Here is a 19,981-nt window from a genome sequence, read left to right on the forward strand (position 1 = left end):
CTGATACTGATCCTCCAGTCCTGACCCCTAAACGTCTGGCTTCACATGCAAGATAAAGCTCTCGACAGCAAAAAAAAAAAGAAAAAAGAAAGAAAGAAAGAAAGAAAGAAGGAAACGTGGAAATGTCAAAGTGATTCTGCCAAGCAAAGCTGCCACTGATGTGCATGTGTTTAAATTGATAAATCGAGTAGCAGCTGCTCTAATTTTCAACATGAATATGAGATTAAACTCCAAAGTTATTAATGAGAGAGATTTTGCCTCATGGTAGTGTATCAAAACATTTGAATAAACAACTTGCAGGAAACCACACAGGTTTGACCTTTGTATTCTAGGCCACAGTTCGTATGTGAGAGAAAGCTCTATGTTTAAGTATAAACTGAGCGGCATGGGTGCAGCCTTATGGGCCTCCTCTCCCATGGGGGATAATACTAAATATTTAATGTCTGAAGCCCCTCCCTGACTCTATTCTACCTCTAAGTTCTGCAGGAGAACATGAATGAAGCGTCTGTGGTGTCTATGTATACTGGACCGGTTCAATAATTTACAATGATATAAAAGTCAATAAAATTTTATAAATTTATTTATTTATTTATTGCCATACCTCTGGTCATTACGATGCCTGCCAAGGCTTTGTGGCGTGCGTGCGTGGGGGATGGGCTGCCTGCCAGCTCGAGGTATTTCTCCCTCACCAAGTGGAATATTGCTTCGGCAAAATCCTGCAAGACACAACCGGTTCTCCATCAGTTTCCCCTGTCACACTCCTTTTTTTACAGCATTAGACATAATATACAGAACAGATTGTTTCATATCCACAGATATGTGAGTGTTTCACTGCATGAGCCTTTTTGGAAAATTCTCAGAGTAACACCATTTCGACAGTTAATTTTTTTTTTTTAATGCCATTCAAATTATTTGAATTATTTAAAAATTCCGATAAATAAAGACAGGTCAACTCGGTTAGAAGTAATATACCACTGGTAATGTCTAGCACAGTTAGAAAGAACACAACAATTTCCCTTTTGGAATTTCCTCCAATTCCAGCACAATGGGTTTATTAATGGGTTCATCAAAAAGTTGTCATGCGAACGGTAATAATGCTAGCTGGCATACATTTGTCTTAGACGCTTTTGCTAATGAAAGCAAGTGATTTGTTCAGTGACATCAGCATATTCTGGAAATGAACCATCTGTGCCCTGCTCCGAGCTGTGGCCCACGGCTGCCTGCTTAGCCCCCCTGAAAAATGCTGGGACCCCTCCTGCATTCACACCGTTTGATTTTCTCCATATCGCAGTGATACCGTTACTATAACATGTTACCATCCTGGACACTCTGTTTTCACTACACCAGTTTTTCCATGTCTGGGTAGCAATTATTATATTATATGTGTAGCAAACAAACACACACACACACACATACATACACACACACACACACATGCGTGCACATTCTCTCTCTCTCTCTCTCTCTCTCTCTCTCTCTCTCTCTCTCTCTTCTCTTTCTCTCCTTTACCCCCCCCCCCCCCCCCCCACACACACACACCATTTAAAAAAAAAAAAAGATTTCAGGGCATATTGTTCTTTATGGCTGGAGCAGAACTGCGGGAACTGTGGTGGAGGATATTCGATGCTTTTGGTAGAGACTGTATGGCCATGCCGTGGGAGACCATAGAACCAATGATAAAGCAGTTAGGACTAATTCATTGACCTGCAGAGACAATGGAGCTCTGTGTGAGACGTGAAATGACATGGTCAGTAAAGACAGTGGGAAATGACCACACAGCTGTTTAGCTAATTAAACCACACAGGGCAAGTACAGCACTCATACTGTCAGTGACATTAAACTTTACATCAGATTTGAATAAACAAGTCTGGTGGAACAGTCACTGAACATTCAGAGGAATCTGCAACAGCATATTTGACAAAAAAAAAAGAAAAAAAAAAGAATGATAACGTTAATATTATACTGATCACTGTATCATCACCACTACTGGGATATGATTACATCTTGGGAGCTTTACGTTACACTAGACAGTGTTCTGATGAGACGTTAGAAGACCAAACCCTGCATTATCTATTATCTCCTTTTCAGGGTTGAAAATTTCATACTATTTCTCCTATTTGATTGGCTGACACCAGAGCATCATCAGAATGAAGGTCTGGAGGAATCTGACTAAACAAGACCAGTGCCTAAAGAACAAACGTTCTCATCTTGTATTGCAAAAAAAGAAAAGAAATAAAAAAAAAATTAAAATAAGTGACCAGCTGCTTAAAGAAGTCTTGAAAACACTGACAGTGAGAGAGACCTAAAAAAGTGCAGTTTGTTTCCAGTCAGATTAGTCGGTACAAATCCCATGACTGAAGCTCTTTACCTGGTAATAAAACTGAAGCATCTAAAGATTTGCTCTGATTGAGAACGCCTGGTCATGAGTACAGACACCTTTAAATGCCTCTCGGCCATGATTAAACATTAAGCCCAAAGTCACCTTAATAAAACACCCTTTATTGGTGACATTAAAAGGATTAAGTGGGATGCCAAACATTTCCACGCTCTTCAAAGAGGAGAGGCGTGGGCCATCTTTGGCCTGAAGCCCAGGTTTTCTGTGTGAAGTGCTAGAACTCCCGTCTGATACAACCTGGCCTAATACTATCTAATGTCCGTAACACTCAGCATGAGAGTTGATAAGATGCAGGCAGAATTAGAGATAAGTTTAAAGAGGAGCTCACAGCTTTTTTGGTGAGAGTTGATATGGAGGTCTGTGATTTGAATTTGATGGTCGATTTTGAGAAAAGATTGACCAAGATTGCCCCGATTCTGAGTGTTACAAATATTCAGAGATATTTGTTTCATGCTATGATGCTGCAAGGGTCTAGCATAAAAGTATACAGAGTAGAAAAATGTATAGAATAACTGGACTGAAAAAACCCAGTTGAAAAAAACGTAAATTTTCCTTCCCATAAATTAATATAATCTGGCCACAATTTATCAGAAGAAACAAAAGAGCCACATTTAAAAATCACGATCATACAATTATCAAAATAAACCAAAGGTTGTCTAATAATTAGACTGTCTCACGAACCAACAAAATGTAGACTTTCCATATTCATTTGTATTCATGTTATGAAGTGAGAGGGGAAACTGTTGCCGCGCTTGATTTAAGGAGAAAAGCCAGGGTAGTTAATGGTCTCAATTTGAATGATCAAAAGCAGCAGTGAAATGTTTAAAGCAATCAAAAGGCAACATAATGCTCTAAAACAGCTGAGAAACACCATCAAGAAGATGGGCTGTGTCAGCCCATGGATCTCCATGGTAACGGTAAAAGCATGCTAAACATAACGAGTCTGAACTGTGCTCATTTGAATCGTCAACGACTGACTTGACAAAGGTTTTCGCAATTATGTGAAAAGATTAAAAAAGCGACTCTGAAGTTGGTCTGCTATCACAGCAGGTTGTCCTAACAACTGTATTCTCATAGCTTCTGTTGTAACTACTGTAATAATTTATAGAAATCCTTTTCTTAATTGCAAGTATTCACATGTGTGTAATAACTATCTTGGAAGAACAAAGTATCTACTTGCTTTCGAATATGAATATGAATATGAAAATGAATATGAATATGAATATGAATTAAAAACTTTATTTGAATAAGAAATTACTCTGTACCATTGTTATATATACCTAATAAACAGCCAAATAAACACTGCTTCCAAAATCTCACAGCAATGTCTTTATTTATTTATTTATTTATTTATTGCTGTGAATTCAAACTATGGCAATGCAGTAGAGTAGAAATACACTCAAAGACCATGTATGAACTTAAATCCTAAAGAAATGCTTTGCAAAATTCTCCAGACAATATCATGAGCAAAACATTGTTTTTCCTCTTCTTAAAGCCATCATCTAAATCAGTCATAACACCTCACTTATCTGTACCGTATATTAAAACCTATGGATAAAAAATATGACTTTGCATTAGAATGGAAAACAGGAGCAAAGTGCCAGACTCCGCAGCAGCATTCTCCCCTGCCAGCGGTAAAGCCTTTTTCTCTGGGCTAACACCGAATGTCAGTGCTGGTTCTGCTGCCGTCTTCATTTCTCAGAAGTCAATATTGTGCTAGGAACACAAATGTCAACAGGGAAATTTTCTCCACTGATCCCTGACCCAGAAGTCTTTTCCTCTGGGGGGGCCGGTGAGACCGGGGCTTCTGGGAGGGCTTCAAACAGCACACGGTTTCCTCTGAGGGGAAAACAGCGGGAACTGAGCTAAGCCTGGTGCTAGCCACCACGTCAGGTGTATGGGCAGAAATACATGGGTTGGACATGATCTCTCACTGCTGAGACATAAATAAGACACTGGCCAACCATGATTTTATTCTTTGTAAAATATTTTAGATGATATTTGTCAATTGTCATACATCAATATTGCTGGGGTGGTTGGGGAAGGTGGAGGTAGTGGGGGATGTAAGCAGGGTTAAAACACAATTAACTTCAGCCATCGTCTGGTGGCGCTAACATGCATTTTTCATCAGAGCAGCTATGACGGAGCTGCCACCCACTGCAATCTCCAGTTCGAGAGAATCCAATCATATGACTGCATGTCTTCCAGATTCTCCCCCTCCCCCACACCTCTTAACACGCACATGCACACGCGCACACACACACACACACACACACACCCCTTATCAGGGCCCAGCAGAGCAGTGATGACAGCATTAAAATGGGTCCACGTTTCCTATTTCTTTATAGAGGTATTTAACAATTCATTCTCCAAGTTTTAATAGTGTCCTCCCTGCCACTATATCATCCCTGTGCCGGCTGCCGGCTGTGTGAGGCTTTTCAAAGTCAATATCCATTCAGTTGTGGGAACACCTTGCCTCCACAAGCTTTGGGGGGGGCACAAAAAAACAAAAAAAACAAGAGAGAGTGTCATGGCTACAAATAATATCATCCTTGTTTGTTTTCCGTAACCCATGCTGACAGACAAGCACATTCACACTTTGTGAAAAACTTGATAATCAACACAAAGGTGAAGACACCAAACCCTCTTTTGTCACTACTTCTTTGATCATTCAGTTCTCGGATGGCTTTTCCTTTGTCTCTTGATGACAAAGCAGGCTAACGTCTTCCATGTAATTGAACTATATGCATAGGTTTCGAAACCTGTGAGGTGACGTAGCTTGAAACCATGCCAAAACCTTGTTTCTCTTTGTTCTTTTTCCTCTCTGTGCTGAATGTCCAGATGGTCCTGCAGCCTCTGAAACAGATTTGAACCCAGTGATGCTTTTAGTTTCGTCAGCAGGGTGTTGTCGATCAGAACAGCCGGGCTGTTCCGCCGTCGTCATACAAAAAACAAAAGAACAGAAAAAAAAGCCACTTCAGCCACTTGCCTGACAGACTGGGGCAAAAAAAAAAAAAACCAGCATTCAAGCTTACTGTAGTCCTTCCACACATGAGAGAATAGCTAGGTCGTCTGACCTGAGGGATCCACTTTAACACATGGTACTATATGCTCTCCGCTGCGCACGATCCCTGATCTGGAAAAAAAAGACCTCACCGTGGCAGGTGAGATTAAGGGTGAAAGGCGAGGTAGCAGGGCTGCAGGGATGGGAAGTGATCCAGCAGTATCTGTGGCCTACATGAGAGTGAGAGAAAGTAGGACTTTATGATGGTATCGTTTTGGCTGCCCGAACACTGATGGATGCATGTACTGACTGAGCCGGTGGTGTCGTGAAAGGTACTGTTGTCTTTCAGCATCGTGGGAGAAACACGAACGGACAAGAGTTGCCGGTGAGAAGGACACAGCAGGTGACGCTGTCAGGTCTGGCTGATCTCCGCATCCAACACGCGTCTATGTACGCATATACAGATAGACAGGCACACGTTCCCCATTATGGAAACGGAAACACAAAACAAATGTGTCATCACAAAAAACATGGGAATGTTCAGACAGAGTTGCTGATGGCACCTTTTTTTTTGACAGGCACTGAGAGTTCCGCCTTAGAGACATGACCGTCGAAATTACATCAAAGTTAAGAACAAGCCCTGCTGGAAACGAGGTCATCCCACAAACAAAGACACAAGATGATGCAACTCATGCTAAATGTTGACAAACGTTACCTAACTCTCTGGGTCAGTAGAGGATAATAACCCGGGAAAAAAAAATAACAGGCTTGTTTTAAAGGCCAGCATCAGCGTTAATCTGACAAAACTGACAAAAAAAAAAAAAAGACTTCTGCCAAGGGAATGATAATTTTGTTATTACACATGGAGTGATCCCGCGCTTTCGTGGACACGCTAAGCAGATGTTGTTTGGGGAGGGCGCTGTCCCACATCTGTGTCCGAAACCTTTTCAACGCGACCATCTGAGCAAACAGACAACGAGAGCGGATACAAAAAGCTGCTTTTCCAGACCAGTGCCATCTGTAAGCACGTGTGTGAACACAAACTGGCAGGATTTCCCGCCTCCACACAGCGTGAGCTTAAATTACTCTCTGCGTGCGTATTTCGGCTGAGCGACGGCTTCGTGTTCCCAGCCTGCACCGCTGAAAAGTTCATTCTCTTAGACCTGCGTTGTATTCGTTCAGTATGGTTCACCTGCTACAGAAGTGGATACACTGGATGAAATGCACACGGTTAACATGACGGGGAAGAGCCAGGAGAACGCGCAGACCTCAGATGGCACGGCTACTGTTAAAATGCTTGGCGTGAGTCCCACTTGATTAACCTCTCTGTGGAGATGAGAGAACGCAGATAAGAGCTAGAAACGGCTTCATAACGCTGACGACGGTGTAAAACACACACCACTGCCTTCATGCATAATTCATTACCCCCCCCCCCCCGCCCCCAAAAAAAAGAGGGGAAAAGGGAAAAGTGGCTCCTTCAAAAGGATAACATGACCTGCCCCCTGAGAGAGAGTGAGAGAGAGTGAGAGAGAGAGAGAGAGAGAGTGGAAGAGAAAACAATACAGAGTGGGAGAGAGAAATGGAGAGAGAGAGAGAGAGAGAGAGAGAGAGAGTGGAAGAGAAAACAATACAGAGTGGGAGAGAGAAATGGAGAGAGAGAGAGAGAGAGAGAGAGAGAGAGAGAGAGGCATTCATAATGTGGTTTTAACAAGGCGCCCGGCAGTTGACTCTCCTCTCACAGTGAGGGCTGTTCACACATCCTTCGTTTATCCACTCCTGATTGTGGAGGAGCCAGCCGGGGAAAGGCCACATCGGTAATGATGGGCCCATTCAAACACTGTCATCCCCCACTCCTCAGCCTACGCTAATGCTGCTGGCTAATGTAACTCTCCTTCAGGAGAGATGACACTGATGTGCACTGAACGCTTTAGACCATTTAAAGCGCTAGATAAACAAACAAATATGGAATGTTTCTACCACATACCACATAGTCAAGGTGGCTTAGGGCGATAAAATGAAATACGAAGGTCTCTACCTGACCTTAGCTCCAGCAAAATGAGGATATAATCGGATGTTCCTGACTGTTGGCAATTTTTTTTCTTTACAAGGTATCAGTTCTGAGGTGATACTGAATATTTACGCACAAAAAACGGGGGGGGGGGGGGGGGGAATGGAACCAAAAAAACAAAAACAAAACAAGAAAATTCTCACGAAAAGGAAAAAAAAAAAACCAAAGTGAGAAAGACACAGCGGCGGAAGAGCTCGCAAAAAAAAAAAAAAAAAATCTTCAAAATGATTCATCAGAAAAAAAAAAAAATATGGCAGAGACTTTCTTTCATGTTCTTTGCTTTGAGAAAAGGAAGGAATTAAAAACGTTTTCCTGTGAAGCATGGTGCCACCGTTCTCTGAAAAGAGGATTTGCGTTGACCGTCACCCAGACGCCGGAGCGCAGTCATCTCTGCTTGTCTTGAAGATATCGGCTCGAGCGTTCTGAGCTGGCCTAGCCAATCGCCCGACTTCAAAAAACCGACTCGCACACTTTGAACGGCTTGTCGTACACTTTGCTGCCAAAGCTGCTGATGCCGAAATATGTTGCCAAAAATGACAGGGGGTAAAAAAAAAAAAAGTACCATCTGAAAACCTGTTTAAATTCTCATTTGATTATTTCAGCGCTTAGGGAAGGGACAGAAATGAATTTTGTATTTAACTTCAAGTCTAAAGAAAGTTTCTGTTACAACAAATAAATAGATAAGTAAATAAATAAATCAATCTTTGGTAAAAGGGCAGTAGAGCCCTTTTATAGAGTGCCCTTCCATACTTGCTTGACTAAGCAAGGTGAATGACCAGGGCCATATGTACTGATCTGGGCAGACTCAAAGCCCTCCAGTCACCCATACATCATGAAATATTGATATGGTTCCACAAGACTGCCACACCTGACATTTGATTCATAGCTTAAGGTGTTCTTTTTTAATTCTAAACAGTCAACAAGGGATCAAGGGAAAATGTCAAATGTGCATTGTTTGGTGAGCCAGAGTGGCATGTTGGAAATTGGGAAACTACTAGCCCTCATCATTCTTTTCGCTCCCCTTTCAAATGGCATGGTATATACATGTATGTATGTGTATGTGCATGTGTGCGTGTGTGCGTGTGTGTAGGTAGGTAAATTTTCAGCACTTAAGCATGAAAAAGAACCATGGTGTCAGTTCTCTTTGTAACTGTGTCTCTGTGGGTTGGTCTGAAGTATGAGCCTGCCTTCTCAATATCACATTTACTCTGCACCCCCCCCCCCTCCCCCGAAACGCACACACACACACACACACTGTCTTGACATTGACTTTGTGTTATTCCCATTTCCCATTCACCAGATAAAATAAAATAAAATAACATAAAATAAAAAACAGGGTTCAGGCTACACTAGGCAGCATGGAAAAAAATCAATAAATGGATTTCAAAAGCCATCACGTGGAAAGAATGCGCTCATTTCTCGCACTCAGAAATACCTGTGATGGACATTTTTGCTCATATGATATCAAACCCTCTGCACTTTACAACAATAATGATTATCTATGGGAATGATAGTGATACAGTAATGGTTCACCTGGATGCATTTGTTGCTCTTATTGTGACAGCTGTGTAGTCATTGTGGCCTTTTCTGCACAAACCTTCCCCCCAAAAAACCCTGAACGGATGGAAGGATGGAAGTGAATTATGCTGATCTCTAAAGAGCACAACCGAAAAAAAACCAAAAAAAAACCAGCTGGGCTGGCCCCCTGCTCTCTCAACATTTACCAAATATACATCATCTCAACAGTGCGGAGTAAGCAGAATGTTTCAGTAAACACCTAATCCCAACCTCCCTTTTTCCACCTCTCCACTCTCTCTCTCCCTCTCTCTCTCCCTCTCTCTCTCTCTCTCTCTCTCTCTCTCTCCATCTCGCTTTCTGACCCACCCTTTAAAACTGAGACTGGGTTAGAAGAACAACCCCCCCATCATACAGTGAAGAACCTTACACAGGAAGAGAGAAAGAGATAGAGATAGAGTGAATGTGAGAGAGAAAGCACTCAGATAAACAGAGACCGAGAACTCCGGGGGGTGGGGGGGGGGGGCGTCCTAAACGCTGCGTTCCTCACCGCGCATGTGCCCCCATCAGAAAATCACATAGTACGGCCCTGACAGCCAGTGGAAAAGACTGTATAATTAACACCAGATATGTCAGACAGATGCACAGAGTTGTCTGCCCTCTGCGTTGACATTTCCGAGCTTGCGTGTCAGCTGGTTATTAAGACTACACATCAATCCGTGACCTCCCGCTCCCTGCAAAACATCATTAAAAACACAGCTTTTTCTTCATTAGCCGCCAGGAGCTTTGCCGATGCACTTGTTGTCATAGTGGGCTAAGCCGGCCGCTAGCTCAGTAGCTAAAGCGCATGTGACGTCGGTCACATATTAAGGGAATCACCTGGGAACATGTCGTCACTGAGTGCTTCTCACCTTCTCACCTTAGAGCGTGTCTCTAACACTAATTGGCCTGATTTAACAACCTCACACCACGTTCTCTGATACTGGCGGGTGTGGAAGCCTGGTGTATGCTGTGGTAAATTCTCCCTGACTTGAAGTGAGACTTTAAGATATCTTGACAGAAAAAAAGTGACGACATTGGCTTGTACGTGGTAAATAATGACTTGCTGTGGATGGCAAAGGAATATGGGACAGAAATGATTGTGAGTAAAGAAATAAGATGTAAAGCAAGAAATAAGCAGAACAATGCTTCTCACTGCTATTGAGATAAAAGCTTAAAAAACAAAAACAAAACAAAACAAAACAAAAAAAAAAAACAATGTTCTCGCTCAAAATGGCTCACTCTCTTTTCTGTGTTTGAACTGCCCTCTGAAAGTCTGGGCAACTCCACAAGAGGGCGCTAAACATTGAGCAGCAACACTCTATTCTCCTTCATATGAGAGTGTAGGACCATTACTCATTTATCTCCCTGCACAAGTTACACACATCAGTGCGTTCTCCATTTGGAAAGGCGAGGTTTCACATTCATATGCACACGCACACGTACACACACACACACACACACTCACATATCCATACACACACACTCCTTCATACAGTGCAAGTGTGATGAAGTGAACATGAGAGAAGTCAAAGGACACTCTGCCTTACACCGTCAGCAAATGGGATTCCTCTGTACCTGCAGAGAATGGGTTTTAACCCAGACCACAAGAAAAGGCCATTCCTGACTTTATGTGAAAAGTGTGTTTGAAGCTTGTCCAAAAAAAAAAAAAAAAGAAAAAGAAAAAAATGGGATTCAAATATGTGCTCTTCTCCGTAACTGGGCACTTTAATAAATCAGTGCGAGTTTTCAGAGTAGCTTAAAGGTTTAAAACAGATTTCGAGCACTACGACTACATTCCTACGGGAGAATATTGTCGTCAACGTTAAGTCAGTTATGAAAGATCCGGTTCTCTGAAATGAAAGACAAACTTAGGCGACTCACATCTCTTTCTGTGCTCTTCTGTACGTGTCAGAATGAACTTGCTAAAAAAGAAGATTAGACAAACTGTCAATGGCCTTCCTTCATCATTTCATCTGTATGCAAAGCCGAGTGTTTCCTGTGTCTGAGGAAATGACATAATGAAAAGGTCACCGGCAGGCTGCAGGCTGCTACTCTGGATCTGTATAATTTTCATATGTTATCTAGGCTTTACTGTACCGACGCCTGAACACAGAAACAAGAGCTAAAAATACAATTAAATGAGGTCAGAGAGTCTTATGAGACCTGAATTCAAATGAAAATTAATGCAAAATGATCTCCATCTCTGGTTTTCACACTAAGGTCCAGAAAAAGTAGATTTTGCAGTGTCAAAGACATGAGCTGTTATGCCTGTGAAGGAACAGCCAATCCACTTACAACATGTATGAAAAACACAGTAAAAAAAAAAAAAGAAAAGAAAAAGAAAAGGAAAAAAAAAATACTATAAACCTGTTATACATGTGTGACATATCTCAGCATACAATGAGACCAGAAATTAGCGTAAGTCCCGTGAGGATTGCAAGCTTGTTCAAGTACCAGAGTAGCTCTTTTCCGTTAGTGAACCTACTTGCGGCCTGCGCTGAAATATGGCCACCCTACTAAGGGAGGAAATTCTGAATTCTGAGAGCGCAGGCCTGCCCTGCAACCAATCTGACGCCTAATTAATCCTGAAGGTCTTTTGTTCCACTGAGGCTCCCACTACTCTCTCTCTCTCTCTCTCTCTCTCTGTCTCTCTCTCTCTCTCTTTCTCTCTCAGCCTTGGACCATCCATTCTCTCCTCCAGTCAGCCCCTAATATGTCCCTGCCAGTTCCCCCTGCCTGCCTCCCAGCCAAACCCCACTCGCTCCAGCGGCCTCTACACAGGGCCAGCCTACAGGTTTGTGTGTGTGTGTGTGTGTGTGTGTGAGTGTGTATGTTAAGAAGAAATGGAAAACACAAATTTAAAGCAGTGGTCATTCATCTCTGTTTTCTCATAGCACGTTTCTTGTCCCTGTGACAGTTCCGCTACGACTGTGTGCATGCGTGCCTCTTATGCTCACAGTCAAGCAACACACCACATGCTTCAAAAGCATGTCTCATATACTACTACAGTCTAAAGAGCTTATCCCAAAACCGAAACTATATACAGGTCTAATCCTTACTGTGTATGCATGTGCTGTATCGACAAATTTCACGTGTTGGGCCAGAACTACGATTTTGCATGTAATGTGAGTCAGCACAACCAAGTTAATAAGTTTATTTTTTGTAATCAAACTGGATTTTGCAGTGAGGTTTTTTTTTTTTTTTTGCACAGTCAAGCTTGTGCCCTTGCGCTATCTCTATAATTTCCCTCCAACGGTGAATGCTATGTCATTCTAAAAGTACATTTGCTCTATCTGGAAAGTTGTTCGGGCTCCAGGGTTAGTCAAGGACATTCTGCTGTAGCCCACAGGTTGACTGGATCCCTGGAGGAAAGATAAGGGAGTAGAAAATCCCTTTGGGGAGAGATGGCAGTACAGACATTCTCAATGTCCTGCCAAGCATGCCAAGGGCCAGGACTCCCAGTGACAGGAGACCCTCTGTACCAACCAATGCCAAGTCTAAGGTCAGGCAAAGGGTAGGTTTAGGTCTGCATATGTATGTATATGTCAATGTGTGTGTGTGCGTGTCTGTGTGTGTGTGTGTGTGTGTGTGTGTATGCGCACGTGCGTGAGCCTCCACGTCCTGCCTCCTCTCCCTGTCTGGCGCCATGAGATAAACCTCTCGTCACACATGCGGCTCCATGCAGCTGCAAAGCCGAGTGATTTATTTGTGCTCATTTTGTACCTGAGCGCCTGTGAAATCATAATGAATTTGATTGCTCTTTTAATGAAGTATGAGAGCTTCTACCGGAGGCCGCGTGCAAACACTCGCGCGCTCCGTTTCCGGCGATGGACGTCGCGAGACCACCAAATAGTATGCAGTCTCTCGTCAGGGAATTTATCCCAAAATCCTACACAAATCCCACCGTGTCATATTCAGCAGTACGCCATCATGGCTCAGAAGCCTCCAGAAGGTGATGGGACAAGACGCGCGTGTGCTCTGCACTTGCTTTTACTCGACTAAGGGATTTTGGCCTGGTGTGAGACTTGCTGCTAAAACGGTGTGCTGACAGACGGAGAATAGCTTTAGCAATTTTATAGGTCATATTTTGCATAACTACGAGACAGTCCACGGTGACGTTAACCTTTCCATGTACAAAGTGCTCCTATTAAATATGAAAACATTATTGCGCGGTCGTTTTAGGTACAACTGTTATATCCCCCTATTAAAGGGGTGGGGGGTGGGGGGGTGCGGTGATGGAATCCTGTTATCATTCTGATGGCCTCTCAATTGAACATACAAAAAACAAACAAACAAAAAAAACAAACAAACAAAAAAAAAATTGCCTTATCATATCCAGTCATAACCTCTAGCCTATTATATTAACCATCTTCAAACATCTGAGAGCATGCCACATCATTTATGTTTCCACTCAGGCCATCACCCATGCACAAATGTCAACCCGCTGAAATAACGAAAACAGTAAAATGGTATCTGACGGAGATCTACAGATGTATGTTTCTACTTCATCACCACAGGAGGCAGGGAGCTTCTACTGACAGTGTGTGCCGATGGGCTCTAATCAATTTCTCTGATAATGTGTTTCTTTCACACCCAGGCCCTACCTCTGGATCTCTCTCTCTCTGTCTCTCTCTCTCTCTTCCAATGCCATCCATCCAGCCTTCTCTAATTCGTTGTGGCAATATTAATTAATGATCTCTGTTTCACGGCTGTTGAAGGGAGGCTGTTTATTTTGAGCCAGATTAAGTCAAAAGAGAGCGAGAGAGAGAGAGAGAGAGAGAGAGAGAGAGAGAGAAAACAATCTGCAAAATGCTGGCTGGTCGGCTGGGTCACCTTCACACGTCTGGAGACACTCTTAATTCACTGTGCTGGGCAAATTACCATGCTAGATTAAGCAAACTCCATGCCTTCTCTCTGCATTCATACACTATATCAGGAGAGAGAGAGAGAGAGACGATACAACACAGCACATAGATTAAATGCACTCCACACTGCCTCTATTACACACATACTGTTCCACTCCAGCGTGAATGAAATAACGTGTGAGGCACACGACCAGATAAATAACAACAACAACAAAAAAGTCCTATTTTCTACATAACTACAGCATGACACATACAAAATATAATGTGAATGACTGACTGTGCTGTTTGTCTAAAAAAAAGTTTCACAATCACAAAAGAAAAGAACTTCGCTTGGGCCTTCAGCCATAACATTTCATACAAAAAAAGAATTTTGTACCTCCTGGCTCACTGTAGCTTCCTTTCTATATTGACTTTATCCCAAAAACACTGCATGTATTGTTATTCTGCTGTGCACAACAGCAGACATCTCCTTATTCACTCATAATCCAAGGTTTGGGAAAGCTGGAGAGAGCGACAGTGAACAAGGGTGACCCGGCTGACGACCTGCTCATAGGAGGCCAATGTCTCTTCGTGGAGGTGGACACTCCCCCGTCTTAGGGGCACTTGCCGTTGACTTGGCAACGCGGCAGATCGTTGTCACGGCGAGGAAAGATTAAGTGGCCAATCAGCCACAGAACATGGGGTAATCATTCCACTCAGTAATGTGGCTGAGAGCCCCGGATGCCAAATTACATTCCGCTCTGGCAACTTCTGACACTCCAAGACACACACACACACACACACACTCACACACACACGCGCGCACACACACACACACACACACTCACACACACACACGCACACATACACACAGTGCAAATGCACAGAACCTACTTCTGCAGTTCATATAGAAAATAAATTGAGCTTCTAATACTGTGGTTAGTTAATGTGAATCATTCTGTGCTGAGTGGGAAAGGGTCATGCAGCGATTTGTGCAAATAGGCCTGGATGAATCAAACTACGAAGGGTTTAAGATTAGCACAGGTATTATTCATTGGAATATAAAATATAGCAACATCTGATTATAAAAAATGCTTACAATTGATTTCTGTTAATATCTGTGAGGTTAAGAATGTGTGTGTGCGTGAGTGTGTGTGCGCGTGTGTGCCTGTGTGCGTGTGCATGTGCATGCATGTGTGGTTATTCTTATTTAGAAATGTGTGACTCCACACAGATGTGAGTGCCAGGGAATGCAGTTTGGATGAGGGTTCAATTTTTCATTTCTGAATGTCAAGGAAAGGCATAACCTGTGAGTTTACAGTTGGTGAACGCCCGGGGCGATTCTCACTGCCATGGACAGTATCCCACCGGTGCCAGAAATGCCGGCTCCCCAACCGTGCCTGGCTGTCCTTTCATTCCTTGGCAAAGGTGACCCCTCTAAGCTCTCTCTCTCTCTCTCTCTCTCTCTCTCTCTCTCTCTCTCTCTCTCTGTCTCCTGCTCTCTCTATCTTCCTCTCTCTCTTTCTCTCCCTGTCCCTAAACTCTACATTTTGTCTTTTCCTCTCATAAGATTAACGGTTGATGTGAATATTGAAATCAGCAACCATAACTATTAAACTATACATTGTTTTCAATATTATATTTATATCACCAAGGCTTGTTATGACAGCTGCTGTCTGAATTCTAAAAGTCAGCTTTATGTGCCAGAGAAGGTTGTGGTAAAAACTGTTAAAGGTGTGGTAAAGGAGAACAGTGGTAAAATGTGTGGTAAGGTGTAAGCTGTAAAACGTGTGGTAACAGGTGACAGTCCTGTCTAAAGGAGAGAGTGTAGTGGGACAGGTTGAATAAGAGAAGTCCTGGGACATTGGTGGAGCGGGCATGACTGAAGCATAGCAGCCACTGGAGACAGAGAACTGTGATACTTGGCACTTAACCTCTATCAAACCCTCAGATCTCAAAGTTACTGCAGTCTCTCTTCACACACACACACACACACACACACACACACACACACACACACACACACACACACACATTCACAGAATCCACATCCGTATGAATCAGTTATCAGGCACATGCGAGTACAGCACAGATATTTAGAGACATACACACGTTCACGTATACATACAAATGTATGCACACACATACACACACACACACACGCACACACACATTCATGAACGCACGCGCGCACACACACAGATGAACTCAGTTAGAACCAGGGGAAATTTCCTGTTTGATGTGCTCATGTCCTTCAGCACATTCAGTATGACCCAACAGTAGACATCAGCCACTCTGACTTTTAAGAATTTCCACAAGCGAGTGAGCGCCTTTCTGGAACTAAACTGGTGAGCCAAATCCTCTTAAAATCCTTTTAAACAGCGTGGCAGAGAGGAAGAAAAGAAAAGTTTCTTCCAGGCAAACATGCGCAGGTTGTTTGGTTGATGTTGTGGGAGCAGGAGAACAACATTTCCCCCTGTCTTTCCCCTACAGGCAGCAGAGCAACGCTAATGCTACATACCTCATTTAACGGCATAGAACTCAACACAAATTCTCCGTGGGAGAATCCCACTGGGGCCAAATGACATGCAGAAAGGTTACTGAGAATACCAGAGACTTTATAATGTAGGGTTTTTTTTTGTGTCATGTATATAGCTTCCTTGATTTGTTTTTCATAATGGCTTCAGCTTGTTAAGCTAATGTTAAAATGGGAGGATATAGGATGTTAACAGGAGTACCATTTTTCAGTGAGGGCATTTTGATCCCACAACTGGTTGAGCAAACACCATTTGACCTTCGTCTATATTTTCATTCAGATAAGGAGTCAGTGACTCTTGGTGTCTCAAAAAATCAGACTTAAAGTGGATTTAAGTCTGGGAAAAAAAAGCAAAAACGAAAAAGACTATTTCCCCTGTCTGATTGCTATTTACATATTTGCCTAAATGACAAGGGAATGGGGCTGGAGGTTTGTTTGTCGATTTACTCTTCACTTCTCCCCTCTCCTTTGGGCAATAGATTAAATTAATGTTTATAGACACTAAGATGCCACACATGAGGAAACAAGAGATTGTGCACAATTATAATACTTTTGCAATTGCAGCTCTATAAACACGAAGGAAAAAAAAAAAAAAAAACTAATTTCGGGAGCGCTGCCTCTCTCTCCCGAATCCGAGGCAAGGGGACGATAATTTGGCTCATTTGCATCCCCTTTTTCCGTCTGAACAGATCAGCAAGTAGATTCTGTTTACCTTCGGTCTTGGCTTTCCAAATGCATACACATATGTGTGTGTGTTTGCCTAAGACACGCCACACTCACTGCCCAAAGTAAATGTTAAGGCTTTCAGCAAACATACCCCCTGCCCCCTTCCACCCGGCCCTTGTCCTTACATCTCCACCCCTTCACTCCCATAATCCCCGGCCTTTCCCTTCCCAGCCACACCATTTTCTCCTCCCTCTTAATTAAGTCTTGGATAGTTGTTCCACATCCCAGCATTCCTGCTGCTTGGGCTATTACAGACCTCCATATGGAGCTGAGCTCTTGCCAAACGTGGTTAAGTTGGCACTGCTCACCTGGGGTAAATGAGGGCACTTAATCCTGCTGGGCCTATGGTCCGTTCGCCCCTCAGGTGCCAGCCTGATGTTGAAGAGAGCCTGCAGGGCACACTGTGCGGCTTGATTCTTGGCAAGTTTCTTGCTGCGGCCCGAACCTTCGAATATCCTTCCGTCCACTCGCACGGCCATCACGAAGCTGCGCGCCCGTCTGCCCTGGGTGCACTCGGAGAGGCAGGCGTAACGCAGGCCAGGCCGCAGGTCATTGAGCAGCACCACGGCGCTGGGTTGGGGATGGTGCTCTGCGGACATGGGGGCGGAGGCCGTGACCGGGGGAGCCAGCCTCTGTTTACCCTGCCTGGCCTGCACCATTAGGTCCAGTGTGTGGCGCAGCAAACGTCCATGGCGGAGGGTGCTGGAGAAGAGCTCGTTTTCAGAGGACCGGCAGCGGGGGAAGCTCTCGGTGTGCGACGAAGGAGGTTCAAAACCCTTAAACAAAGTGTCCGGAAAGTCCGCTTGGTCGGAAGTGAAGTCGGCTGAGGGGTTCGCCAGGCTGCCCATGGCAAAGTGTGCCTGGGAGGCATTGGGGAACTGGACAAAGGACTTGAGGGCCAATTCGGCCGCCCTCATTTTGGCTTTCTTTTTGGTAGGGCCCGTGCCCTCGAAGGTTAGCCCATTTACCTCCACTGCGATGGAGAAGACAGGAGCGTGCACGGGTCCAGTCTGAGACACCATCCGGTATTGGAGACCTGGCCGTAGCTCGTTCAACTGAACAAGGGCGTTCTTTGGTGTGTCAGACCATGACAATTTCTTGTAGAAGAGTCGCAGTTTGCAGAGGTGTCCGTTGTTGTCCTCTTCCAACGGCCGTTTCCTTTTCAAGCCGGAAGTCCCGCCTCTGGACGGATCGGAACAGAAGAGTGACTGACGGTCCGAGGATGCAATAGCAAGGTCCTCCAGGTTCCCGATATTCCGGTTCTCTTTGACCTCCGTACTGCTCGTACCTGGAAGCAAAGATACCATTCAGCAGAACGTACAGTACCCTTTTTCCATCTCATAAACTCAACCAAAATAAGAGTCGATGCAGACGCTGCAGTGAATCTCAGTATCTCATTTTTTCCTGTGCAGTAATCTAACATGATCAGGGTAAAGACTGGCCCGGTGATTCACAATGATATGATAATAACTACAAAGCCAGCATCTCTCTCTACTATGCGGTGGCTCCAAAGGTTCATGGCGAGAAAGGCCATCTCATTCAAGTGTTTTAAAATCCTAGTACAAATCCTCCAAAATGGGGGCATTATCTGACAAATCGGTCTGTAATCTGCTACAAAATTGGCTTTGAGTCCTTGGTTTAAGTGTCTGCAATTTGTTCCTTGTATTCAATGCAAAGCAGCGATCCATTCTGTAATGGAGGGGAGCAGCAAGTTTTTGTGAGTAGAAAAAACCCCCAGTCCCATTACACATTTATGCTCTGTGTGAGAGTGTGTGTGTGTGTGTGTGTGTGTGTGTGTGTGTGTGTGTGTGTGTGAAAGCCCTGATGGTAACTCTAACTAAATGGTATGATGCTCTGAAAGATTTGATTCATGTGAAGAAAATTCAATTTCAGATTATTTACCAAAAAACTGATAATACTGTTAATTGAAACTAGTCATAACAAATGATACTGGATTGGTGCAGTTATATTTATTATTATATTTTTCAATTTTGCAAGTGACAGCAAAAATAAAATCAGGCCAACCCCCCCCCCCCCCCCCCCCCCCCCCCCCCCAAAAAAACCCCTAAATGAATAAATTAACAAACAAATAAATGAAGGTTAAGATCTCAATGCATTTTATTTGATGAAGTGACTTTGCATCATTTAAACAAATCCAAGCACATTATGAGTAAACTGAGAACAGTGGAACCATCGCTCTCAGCTGGATGTACAGAATTAATGGGTTTGATGTATTATATTTGTGTATATTTGCTGACTTACTTAGATTGTCCTCATCCTCTATGCTGCCTGCCCCAGGGCTCATGTACTTGAAGGGAGCGATCAATGCAGACAGCATGCTGCTCACTCTCTCTGTAACACAGGGCAAGAGAGAACACACACATACACACAGACATGAACTCTTAATCAGTGAAGAAATGGCACACAACACATGTATGTGAAATTGCATTCGGATTAAACCAGACGATTTCTCTGCATTCTCTCTTGTGGGTTGTCAGGAGTGTCCAAGCAGAAATGACCCCTAAGCGCTGGTTCTGGGTCAGTTTTGATTCTTGTCTCTGGATGGTTAAAGGTGAGACTGGTGTTGGGAAAAACTGATTCAAGTACAAGAGCTTGAGGGCAACTTCAACCTTGAGGTGTCTGAGGAGGTTTGGCAAGGTACAACTGTGAAGGTACAACTGTGAAGCCAAACAGTGTTGACAGCCTGCTGCCTCTGCCTCTCTCTCTCTCTCTCTCTCTCTCTCTCTCCACCACCACCCTCACCCCACCCTCCGCCTGAACCCTTAATGCTGCTTGTCTCCAGGTGTGTGTGTGTGTGTGTGTGTGTGTGATGTTTACACTGCAGGCCCCT

General features: G+C 43.7%; 1 protein-coding gene across 1 annotated transcript in view; it reads right to left on the reverse strand.

Annotated features, from left to right (window-relative positions):
- The window catches only part of adarb2 (adenosine deaminase RNA specific B2 (inactive)), a 35,444-nt gene extending 15,976 nt beyond the window's left edge, over window positions 1-19,468 (reverse strand). Inside the window, exons 1-3 of the mRNA XM_030769254.1 lie at window positions 19,393-19,468; window positions 17,439-18,418; window positions 602-716 (exon numbers count right to left, since the gene is read on the reverse strand). Of these exons, the coding sequence (XP_030625114.1) occupies window positions 602-716; window positions 17,439-18,418; window positions 19,393-19,468 (1,171 nt within the window). The remainder of the gene's footprint in view (window positions 1-601; window positions 717-17,438; window positions 18,419-19,392) is intronic.
- Between the last annotated feature and the right edge of the window lie 513 nt (window positions 19,469-19,981).

Source organism: Chanos chanos, chromosome 3 (assembly GCF_902362185.1).
Source record: "Chanos chanos chromosome 3, fChaCha1.1, whole genome shotgun sequence".
In the NCBI taxonomy this organism is placed as follows: domain Eukaryota; kingdom Metazoa; phylum Chordata; class Actinopteri; order Gonorynchiformes; family Chanidae; genus Chanos; species Chanos chanos.